The sequence below is a fragment of the Adelges cooleyi genome, unplaced genomic scaffold (assembly GCF_023614345.1).
Source record: "Adelges cooleyi isolate 19-005CV unplaced genomic scaffold, UGA_ACOO_1.1 ACOO_flye_CR_arks_rails_tigmint_CR_PRNA_651, whole genome shotgun sequence".
Taxonomy (NCBI): domain Eukaryota; kingdom Metazoa; phylum Arthropoda; class Insecta; order Hemiptera; family Adelgidae; genus Adelges; species Adelges cooleyi.
This window is the reverse complement of record NW_026096352.1, coordinates 2,861,422-2,873,674: the sequence shown is the minus strand read 5'-3', so window position 1 is coordinate 2,873,674 and position 12,253 is coordinate 2,861,422. Positions and strand designations below refer to the sequence as shown.

Here is a 12,253-nt window from a genome sequence, read left to right as displayed (position 1 = left end):
TATGAGAAATAAAAAGACCCTTATTCGAGCGTTTGTGCCAATGCGTCCTAATTCCAGAGATAATCAACTTTGAAATTTACATATTTTTTCGGTATATCTTAAATAGACCTATTTTACAATCGCCGGTAAAAACTAAATGTGGTGCAGTCGAGCATGATCGGTACTCGGAGCGCGCAGTACCGGGTTCAACTCTGGCTACCGCCGCAGCACTTTTTGCATTTTTTTACAACTTTTTTTTAACTTTTATGGTAATTTATATTACAAGAAGTCTAAAAACTTATAAAATATTTATATTTTATTACTACAGAATACATTTTTACCCTTAAAAGTACTCGATAACCTATATTCCATTCGGTTTTTCGTCATTTATTATACCTCTCGTACTGATGATTGAATAACAATGTTATTGCATTGTATAGTGCAATTTACTGTAAGTTGTAGACATTTTCTATTTCTATTGGTTATTACATAGTCGTAATTTCAATGAGATAAATCATCAACATTAATACACTACATTGCTAGTATAAGATTGTATAATTAATTAATCAATAACTATTATATGAACTTTCAGGTTAATAAATGACGAAAACAATGGATGTTATCAAGTACTTTTAGGGTAAAATGTATTCTAGTATAAATATATATATAAGTTTTTAGTCTTGTAATATAAATTACCAGTTAAGTTGTATATGCATCGTACCATTGAACTACTCTCCGAGTACCGATCATGCTATGCACCACAATAGTCATATATTTAAGATATACCTAAATTCAAGTTGATTATCTCTGAATTACGCATTGCACAACGCTCGTTATTTCTATAAATTCATTGCATTTGAATCCGTGCCATCACTGTGCTAAGTGTCATCCTGTTACAATGCGGTATTAAACTGTTTAACATCACATGTATCTATAGGGTATAAAGATATAATAATATCTACTGTCTATATGTTTATGGAACATGGGATGTATAAAATTTAAATTATTCAATTTGCATAATCCACTTGTGTTTTGTTTAAGAGCATCATTGAATATCGAAAACGCTGGCTCTTTTTCAATTTATTGTCGGTTAAGTGACGTTAACACAACTTTAGAACTCCGAGTGATGATAAAAAACAAAAATTATTCAATCAGAGCATTTGCTCGTAATATAGGTGATACTGTATTGTTACCGTTCGTATATCTAGATCCAATTGTTATTCTAGGTAAGCAAAAAGAAACACAATAATACAAGTATTCAAGAAACTGTTTATTTATAGAAAAATATTAATTTTTAAATGTAATCATTTTCCCAATGACTTAACACTTAAAAAAATACGTTTTCATTAAAATCGTCATAATTTCAAAACTTATAAATATTGGTTTAATTTACAAGAATATTCTTATAGCTGACACTAACTTTCAATGTGCTCTACTACACATTTCATCTTGTTTATTTTTATTGCTAGACAAACTTAATTAAATTAGATTTAAAATACATTTTTAGAAGTAGAAAAATTCGTTGTAACTAACAAAAGTACTGAGAAATAAATACAAATGTATAAAAGTATTTTAAAAGTACGAGTGTCAGCTTTTAGAATTAAATATTCATGATGGGCTTTTAAACTATAAGTAATGTGTATAAACACATGTCAGGCTTATTCATTGTCAGGGTAAATCTTTTTATAAATTCATTATATAGTAACGTTTTTAAGTTAACGTTCTAATGATCTCAGATAATACCGAAGAGGACTCGTTTGAAAAAGTATCGTTTGTCTTAGAAGTCGTTTTAATCGAGCCAAACAATGACATCGTTCAAGGTGCAAGTCCGAAACCCGTACTCGGAGACTGGTCTATAATCTGCGTTTACGACCAAAAGGTACTAATGTTATATTATACAATATACCTAATAGTTATGTACTATATTAATAACATGTATTTTTGTTAAATCATTTTAACAATCATATTTATTTAACTTCAAATATTATTCGCATATCTGTTTTAACATTACCATTTTAGAACTACACGAACCAATCCACCCAGTTTTTCTAACCCACATATCTCTGTTTCCTCTTAAGATAAGCTTTTGAAATTTAAAACATAGATTAAGCTCTAATAGTTTAGGATACTGTAAAAAATTGAACCCTTAATATTAAGCCTTTTTAAAAGAGGAGTATTTCAAAGTTTTAATATTTGTTATTGACTCACTGATTTTCAAAATGATAAAACACTTTCCGTATAGGTAGAACGTGAAATTTGCCACAAAGGTAGGTCTTTTAATAAAGGGAAAAATCTGAAAGTTGCAATTTTCTCAAAATTAATGCCGCTTTAGGGAGTGTAGAATTTGTAAATAACACTAGGCATTAATTTTTGTTGAGATTAATTGTAGTGGAACACAAAAGAAATAACAAACAAACACTTTGAGTAATAATAGAGTTAATATTATAGACACAAGTTAAACCAATAATAACAATACAATATAGATATATGTATAAGTCAGTAGTAACAAGCACATTAACAAAATAGTAGCTGTGGAACGAGTGTGTCCCCTTGTCCACATACAAAGGTATTTATATCATAAATCTAGGTTAAATCAATTCATACAAAATACTTTCTAAGATTTCACATACAATAGTGTCTTCCTCGACATACTAAACTAATTACATTAAAACTACCTTAGAATATTAATTACATTTCAACACTCTCCCTTAATTAATATTTTCCTTAATTAACTATTGTCCCAACACACTTGAAACCTGTTGTGGATATTCATAGCTGATCTGATCATCTCGAATCGTTCCTTTGGCAATGGTTTGGTGAAGATATCTGCCAACTGATCCTTTGTCTCCTTGTATTGAAGTTGAAACACTCCATCTTCATACTTCTCACGAATGAAGTGATGTCTGACATCAATATGTTTAGTTCGTTTGTGAAACTCTGCATTCTTAACTAAACGAATAGCACTTTGATTATCTATATATAATATTGGTTGAATACATTCATTATTAGTGATTTCCTGTAATAAACGTTTAAACCAAATGATCCCTTTTACTGATTCTGCCGCAGAAATGTATTCAGCCTCACATGAACTTAAACTTACTGTTGATTGCCTTTGAGATTGCCATGCTATTGTAGAAGAACCTAGCATAAAAAGGTTGCCTGACGTTGACCTTCTTGTCTGGACATCTCCAGCAAAATCTGCATCTGTATAGACACTAAAATCTGAGTTATTTTCAGTTTTATAGTACAATCCAAAATCAATCGTTTTGTTTATGTAACGAATAATTCGTTTTACTATAATCCAGTGAGCTACCGTTGGATTGGATAAATATCTACTCACGTAGCTGACAGCATAACTCAAGTCCGGTCTGGTTACTTGTGATAAGAATAATAAACATCCGACCGCTTGTCGATATGGCACATCCTTACCAATTGGTTTTGATTCTGTTTCTAATGCCGTTGCCCTGTCGAATGGAATCGCCAACTCTTTTGCGTCTTGCATATTAAAACGTCTAACTATGTTAAAAGCATAATTTGATTGATGAATTATTAACGATCCATCGTTCAATTTTCTTATTTGTATCCCAAGAAAATAATCTAAATCATTACTTTTGACCTCAAATTCCTGTTGTAAAGTTGATAATAAAGATTGAATTTTAGATGAACTATTTGACATAACTAATCCGTCATCTACATATATACCCAATATTATCTTATCATTACCGTCATGATTTATAAATACACAAGGGTCTGCTGTGCTTTGTGTTAGATTAAAGCGCAATAAAAATTCTGTAAATTTTTGATTCCAACATCGTGAACTTTGTTTCAATCCATAAAGACTCTTGTTTAATTTACATACTCGGCCTGATTTATCATCATACCCCACTGGTTGAGACATGTAAATTAGTTCCTCAAGAACCCCATTCAAAAATGCTGTCTTTATGTCAAATTGTTTTAATTTCAATTTTTCTTTGGCTGCAACTGCTAAAAGTGCCCTAATAGACTCAAAACGAACTACAGGTGAGAATGTCTCATTATAATCTATACCGTATTGCTGTCTCGATCCATTTATTACTAGCCTAGCTTTATAACGTTCAACATCTCCGTTGCTCGCATATTTAACTTTGTATACCCAAGAATTATTTAAAATATTTTTGTCTGTCGGTCTGTCTACTAACTGCCAAGTATTATTCACAGCTAGTGAATTTAACTCGTCATTCATGGCTTCTGTCCATTCATGACTGTTTTCACCATTGATCGCATCATAATAATTTATTGGTTCCATACCTTTCGCTGTACATGCGGCGTATCTGTCAGGTTTTCGTAGTTGACCCCGGTCACGTAAGTCGTAACGTGATTCTTCACGTTCTGACTCGTCCGCTACTGGTCGTTGTGAAGTATCGTGTTGAATATCTAAATCACTTTCATATAATGATACATCAACAGTATTGTGACATTCGTTTTTAAATATGACATCCCTAGAATCAATTATAATTCGTTTTTGTTCTAAATATACACGATATCCTTTCTTGTCAATTGAGTACCCTACGAAAATACCTGATTCACTTCTAGGATCCAATTTTTGACGTTTCTCTTTGGGAATATGTGTGTACACTTTTGTCCCAAATACTCTCAGATGTTTTATATCTGGCATTTTATTATAAAATAATTCATATGGACACTTACCTTCCACAGAACTTTTACCAGTTAGATTTATCGTGTATACTGCCGTATTAACTGCTTCAGCCCAAAATGATAAATCCATTTTATTAGCATGAATCATTGTTCTAGCAGAATCCATAATTGTTCTGTTTTCTCTCTCGATTTTTCCATTTTGAGGAGAAGAGTAAATTTGAGTCTTCCGATGTTGTATCCCAAATGTCTGAAATATTCTAGTTACATCATCATTTAAAAATTCAGTACCATTATCTGTCTGAATCGCCTTTATCTTAAAACCTGAACCTGTTTTAAAACTTTTTATAAATAACTTAAGTTTATTTTTCACTTCACTTTTATGTTTCAAAAAATATACCGTACGAAATCTACAGTAATCGTCTTTACATAGTAGAAAATACCTTGACCCGCCTTTCGATTTCTTTTGGATCGGCCCGCACAGGTCTGCATAAATTAAATCACCTATATTTTGTGAAATATTTGTCCTGGTTTTAAATGACTTTCTCGATTGTTTGCCAATTATACAGTCATCGCATTGAAAAGTGTCGTCTTTGTCTGGTACCTGTATATTATGTTTTAACAAACACGTTCTTACATACCCGATATTTTGATGAGCTAATCTTTTATGCCAAACACGTATTGAATCAGCCATTACTGCTGTTGCATTCGCTTCAATATTTTTAATTGAATCATTTGTATTGCCCGTCAATGTCACGTCTGTAGAAACCTGCAATACTTTTATTTTTAAATGATATAAACCGTTGTTGCGTTTACCTTCGCAAACAACTTTGTTATTCTTCAAGAAAACGCACATTTTACTGTCAGACTTCATTATTAATCCCTTATCTAGTGCTGCACCACAACTAAATAAATTAAACTTTAAGTCTTTTACATACAACACATTTGATAAATAATTTTTGTACGTTTTGTTTTTAACTTGACAAGATATATTAATTCTCCCAGAACCTTCTGCCAACAAAACTGATCCATCCCCGATTGTTACTTTTGCTGGTGAATCAAATTGTTTGTACTCACAAAACCATTCCATATGTCCTGTCATATGGTCAGTTGCTCCACTGTCGAGAAACCATTGATCCTCTTCTTTTTCCGTGAATAATAATTCACTATAGAAGGCTTGCCCTGTTGAACTTGAATTTGAAGAATCGGATTTCGCACCCTCTTGATCCTTTTTGTACTTTCTGCAGTCCCTTTTAAAATGACCTGGTTTTTGACAATAAAAACAGGGACCTACCTTTTTAGTACCAGTATTTTGTTTACTGAATTTTTGTTCAACTGACTTCTCACCACTCGGCTTCTTAGAAAATTTCTTTTGAAACTTTCTGGCAGTCAAAGCATTATTTTCTTCTGCTTCAACCCCTGAACTAACCTGTTGCATTCTGGATTCTTCTATAAGTAACCTAGATGTTAGAACATTTAGATTTTTACTCGCCTCAGGAACACTATCCCAAGCGCTGTAAAAATGTTTGTAAGTCGATGGTAGAGTCATTAAAATTTTGGTTATTAACATCCCTTCCGAGATATTTTCTCCTAGTGAGTTGAGTTGGTTCCGTAAATTTTGAAGTTTACTTATGTGGGTCGATATATCATCAGAGGAATTTTTACTATAACTAAAAAATTTATTTTGTAGTAAATGTACACTTGCCTCTGTTTTTTGCTCGTAGACACTCAGCAACTTATTCCACATTTTATTGGCGGTTTGACAATTAATTAAACATTGTAACGGTCCATCATCCACTGACGTTACAATTATCTTTTGGCATTTTCCGTCTGCCCTTCGCCATGCAGATATTTCATTAGCACACCTCGCCCGTGCTTGTTCTTCTGTTTCAGTGGATGTTTTGACTAACCTTGGTTTTGGTATTTCTCCGCTAAGTATTCCTTCCAGGTCAAAACTGTTCACAATGACCCTTATTTGGAATTTCCATAACAGCCATCCTTCTGCACTGGACAACTTAGTAATCTTGACCGAATCTTCCATGACGTCGATCGAACTGTACAATTGTCTGTACCAAGAAATATTACCTTTAGTCAGTAAGTATGTATTGGTCAGTATTCGATGTTTGACTTTTGAGTATCGTGGTCTGGGCCAATAACCTGTTGAGATTAATTGTAGTGGAACACAAAAGAAATAACAAACAAACACTTTGAGTAATAATAGAGTTAATATTATAGACACAAGTTAAACCAATAATAACAATACAATATAGATATATGTATAAGTCAGTAGTAACAAGCACATTAACAAAATAGTAGCTGTGGAACGAGTGTGTCCCCTTGTCCACATACAAAGGTATTTATATCATAAATCTAGGTTAAATCAATTCATACAAAATACTTTCTAAGATTTCACACACAATAGTGTCTTCCTCGACATACTAAACTAATTACATTAAAACTACCTTAGAATATTAATTACATTTCAACAATTTTCCAAAAGGGACAGTTCGATGTTCCTTTCTTTGGCCATTTTGAAAACGTTTAAAATAAAAAAAGACTAACGTACCCAAATGGAGGACATCACTTTGGAATGCGATTTTCCAAGATGGAGAAAAGTATCTAAGCATACATTACCATATATAGGTACAATTTTTCAAATACAGCGGTTTGTCGTAAGAAATGAAAGTATTGGCACTTTAAATATTTATTATTTATTTGGTTTTAATGGCAACAACCAGATATGAATATTTCTATTTAGGGATATTAGATTTAAAAAAAAAACTCGTTAAATACGGAACGTATGTGATCCATAGTTCTTAAAACTAATGTTTTAGTTCAGACGTCTTTAATTGAGATCACCTGACGGCTGACTTTATTTGAAACAACATTTATTTAGTAGTCAACTAACTAAAATCTGTCTGTCGTGTTAACCATATTTTTTTTTCGATCACATTTTGCGTTATTCTTCTCCTGGCACATTAAATACCAAATCACTAGGACTTCCATTTGTACGACGTAGGTTAGGTTCTTTAAAATCTGTCCATTACTAAAGAAAACAATTATGGATTTCTAAGTCGACTCTTAATAACCGTACTCACACCGCGATTGGTCATCTATATGTTTTAAAACCAATGCTAATACTGAGTGCCTACAACAGCCGACATTCTCGCCGAAATAAGAGATTGATAATCTCTAATGTAACAGTCATTCGTTCAAAGTCTAACCACCTTGTAAATATAGCTTACAGGTGTCAATCTTCAGGTGAAACAAATTGAAGAGTACACGTACATCAGTTCAATACCGCAACAAGCAATCTTCAAATCTCAACAACCTCCGGACTCAAACCGATATTATAAATCACAGAGACGTAAATACATCATACAAATATATTTCCGGGAGGGAAATCTAGATCAAAACACTAACTATTCAATTAAATGTAAAAAAAAAAATAGATAGAAACAGAAGGAAATAAATTATCAGAAACTGAAAAGAGGAAAAAATAAGTAAAACATAGCCGAGATCAAGAAGAAAGGGGAATAATATAGTATAAAACAATATCTAATATTATGATATGATGACAAAGCATGTCCTTATTGCATAACTATCAGTATTTATATATAGATGCATAGAATAGGTAATAATATTCATATTTGGAGACGACCGAGGGGCGGTATAGAGCGGCCCACGACGATGACCCAATATATCAGATATCAGTATTAGATGTTACGAGGAATAAAGATGCTATTGATAAAGATGTTGTTTAAAAACTTTTCCGAAATAACCCTAATAGCACTGGAAAGTTAGGCAGATAAAGGATAGTTGCTGTTATCTTCCCGGTATTAAACGGGATGCTAATAGGGCACTCCGCGAATGATGAATGGACATAGTTTGGAAGTAACAAAATATTGTGGCCTATTGTCATCCAATTAAATGGCGACAATATAACCGAAAGGACCTATCCATTATCTGCCTAACTTTCTGGCACTATAGGGAAAGAGAAAATCAAAGTTCTAAATTATTTCATGTCAGATAAGGGTGGAACTTTCAAAATTCAAAATTTACAAATAAACGATAGATTTTACTGTTTTTAAGTCTTAATAATATAATAAATAACCTTGAAGATGTTTTTTTTAATTATGTATTATTAAGTCCGATTATGAAAGACATACTTTTTTGATTAAAAAAAAATATATTTTTTTTTGCTAAGTAGTTAAATGTTAATTATTTTATGCGAAACATTGATATTTTCACTTATGAATTAAACTTTTTTTAATTCAGTAGTTTGTAAATAAACGATGCAATTCCTAAAGAGGGCACTAGTTTTTTTAATTGTAGTTTATTTTTTTGACATAGGCCCCGCTACGCGTATAGGTGCAAGCAGATGCATCAGTTGATTTGTTCTTTTATCGATCCCACCTAAATGTACTGCAGAACTTAATTGTTTTATTATAAATTAGCTCGGTCTAGGAAAAGCCAATATTGGATTCATACCTACTACTTATCTCTAAAAACACATGTATAGGTACTAACTAGTTTTTATTCTTAATAGAAGTCGACTTTCCGGAAGACAATGAAACATCAGCTACACTCAGTGTTGCGGGACTAAATCACAATGATATATTAAAATGTATGCTGATCGAACAGGTAATATACTATGAGGTACTTACCATTTATTTTCCGCAAGGTTTTTTTATTAGGTAGGCAACATTAAGTTATAAGAATTATAGTGGTTGTGACGTTGGTCAATATGTTCTGTGTTATTCTTGGCCAACGCCACAACCACTATAACTCTAAATACTAATTATATATACATGTGTATGGGTGTTTCTAATAGGAAACCATGACACGTCTAATACAATATCAGGATTCGAAGAATTTCCAAACGGAAGAAGAACAGGAGTCGATTCTGGCGGAAACCACGTATAGGCAAAACGTTAACGAAGACCTGACAAAAAAAATCCAAGACCTCAATGAAGAAAACCGAAAAGTATTCATCCTTATCAAGTTGCATAGTTCAAATGGTTTTTTACGTGAAATATATTTTTATTTTTCTAGAAAGTCAACGACGACGTGCTCACCCGAGTGGCAAAATTGTTCAACATAAAACCAAAATCGCAAATAAACATTAAACAGTCACGCGTTAGAAGAGTTAAAATATAAGCACGACCGTGCTTTATCTTAAAAACAGTTTTTCACTTTTTTTGTTTATTATATTTGGTACTGTTGTCCATAACCATTTAGAATTAAAAAAATTATTATACAAAAAAAAAAAAGACATTTTTTCAACAACTTAGCCGGAACTCCTAACCTTTTACTACCAAGTATTCTAAACCCCCCACTGCTCCAATACTGAAAAATAATTATTTAATTAAATAATATTTTTAAAAATAACATTGTAGGGGAGGTAGGAGGATGTTAATAAGTTTCCTACTTCCATAAAATAACACAAATTACTAATAGTGTAGGATAATGAAAACGCTCCCCTCACATACCTAGTTATATAGATTTTTAACATATAGGTACCTTAATTAAAGGTTAGGCGTTAAGCAATCAATTTGTTTTAAAAAATATATATTTCTGTGCATAAGCTGCACCGCTGTTATAACAGCTTTTATTAAAACTATTTTTGAACAAATGGTCTACAGGAGTTTGATGTGTTGCAGAATACAAGACTACTAACATAAACACATTTTTTTATGCTAGCCGAGTTAGGTACCTGGGTATTATTAGTTTATCCTAAAAATATGGATTTACACTTATACTAGGTACCAATTGGTTGTTTTTGATTATGTTTACGTGTAATCCCTTCCTATTATCACTAATAGAGTTGCTAGGAGTAACTTTATCCACCCCTCCCATTTTTTAAAATCTTTATTTGTGTAGGTAACAAGTATAGTTGAAATGGTTCAGGCGTCCCAGAGTTATGCTGGAATATGTATACAAACATGCTTTTTATTTGTTTAGATTGATGACTTACTTTTTAGTATCTTGTATTTAAAACAATGGCACAATTAGAGATGTTAAGCCCTCTCCCCTGACTCCTGTATAAGAGGGCATTAGATCATTCCGTGAGATGTTAAATATTATCCCCCGTGATTCATTATTCATTGGTAGTATACGCTCTTTCAACAATTAAAGGCACCAATTATCATACCGTGGTTAGTTGAAAAAAATTTTAGGAGTAGAAAGGCAACAATATAACATTATTTTTAAAAAAAACTTGCAAATGTGTAAAAAAAAAAACATGGTTATGTGGAAGCAATACATATTTTTGAAAATCCTTGATTACAAAACATATTAAATAATATTGGGTATTATATTAGGTACTTTGAATTCATTCGTTGAACAAAAATGCCCAATTGTAAATTACAAACATGTTTTAGGAAAAAATTATTTTTAAGTATATTACATTACTTAATATTAGGTATTCAAAATGTCCCAAATTACCCAGTGTTCATTAAAATACTTGTTTGATTAACGGTACTTAATTTTTTTTTTTTTAAACAAAAATAATTTCCTTTATTACCAACCAATTCAGTTATTGTAGGTATCCCAGACAACCATGTTAACATAAATATAAATTCTATCTAAGGTGTAACTATAAATACACCTTGGTTCTGACTTCTGTTATATAATATGCTATTTGTATAGTGTGTAATTAAATAATCTAAGCTAGTTTACAATTTAAAATAGAACTGGAATGTTTATCAATGGTGTGTTATCAAATAATAGATTTTTTTACCCCACATTACTTGTAAAATAAAACTTAAGACCATTAGTAAACATAATATGTCAATTTTATTGTAATGCTGGCGTACCTATTCGTTTTAACATATTGTTGGTGTCAAACACACACAGATAAAACACGGAATAGTATTCCGTGAATACTATAATTTTAAAGCAACCTATTTAGATAACAAATTGCAATGGATACCAAAAAATATCGTCAATTCAAATGCATTGCTGACAAAATAACAGGCGTGGTCTATCCATTTACGAATATTTTATAATTTATTATACTTCACACAATTGAATTAAACATTATAAATTAATAATATAGGATTTTTAGGAATTTAAACATAGGTGATTTAAAATAAGTTGTCACTGTTCAAACCTGTAAGGAGCAATTATTGTACAAATTTTACCAGTAATGGAATATGCTTTTATTTGTATTGTGTCAGTATTTAAAACATTACAACGCACATTATGTTTAATATAGGTACATCATATATTAAACAAATACTAATAATTAACTGTTCTTGCTTAGCTAATGATGGTTATTCGTATTATATAACATTAATATTCAATGTTTTATATTTTACATGATAAACACCTACATAAGTTTGAATTAAATATAAAAGGCAAGTTTTTTTATAGCTACAGTGGTTTAAGTTACTAGACACGTGAATTTTTTTTATAGCACACATAATTATGTAAAGAATTTTCTTCAACCAGTTTTAGTTCATGAAAATTATAAAAAAAAAAAAAAACACTACAATACAAAAATATGTAAAACATGGGTTGATTATCTCATAAACATAATTTTAAACTAAACTCTAGTTTTTGAAGAAAGTTCAAGTAATACAACGAAAACTACTTCAATAATTGTGCCCTCAATTTTTTTTTTATAAACGTTGCATTC

General features: G+C 31.2%; 1 protein-coding gene across 9 annotated transcripts in view; it reads left to right on the top strand.

The window, feature by feature from the left end:
* LOC126844889 (uncharacterized) overlaps nt 1–9,839 on the top strand; it is a 51,023-nt gene extending 41,184 nt beyond the window's left edge. For 6 of the 9 annotated variants that reach the window (XM_050583356.1, XM_050583357.1, XM_050583355.1 and 3 more), the window contains 6 exons: nt 1,021–1,205; nt 1,716–1,858; nt 7,852–7,978; nt 9,161–9,270; nt 9,446–9,598; nt 9,667–9,839. In XM_050583356.1, coding sequence (XP_050439313.1) covers nt 1,021–1,205; nt 1,716–1,858; nt 7,852–7,978; nt 9,161–9,270; nt 9,446–9,598; nt 9,667–9,771 — 823 coding nt within the window. In that variant the 3' untranslated portion in view covers nt 9,772–9,839. Of the gene's footprint in view, nt 1–1,020; nt 1,206–1,715; nt 1,859–7,851; nt 7,979–9,160; nt 9,271–9,445; nt 9,599–9,666 lie in introns of those variants that run through there. The other 3 variants (XM_050583352.1, XR_007686653.1, XM_050583358.1) reach the window with 3 other exon arrangements.
* Nucleotides 9,840–12,253: the final 2,414 nt, after the last annotated feature.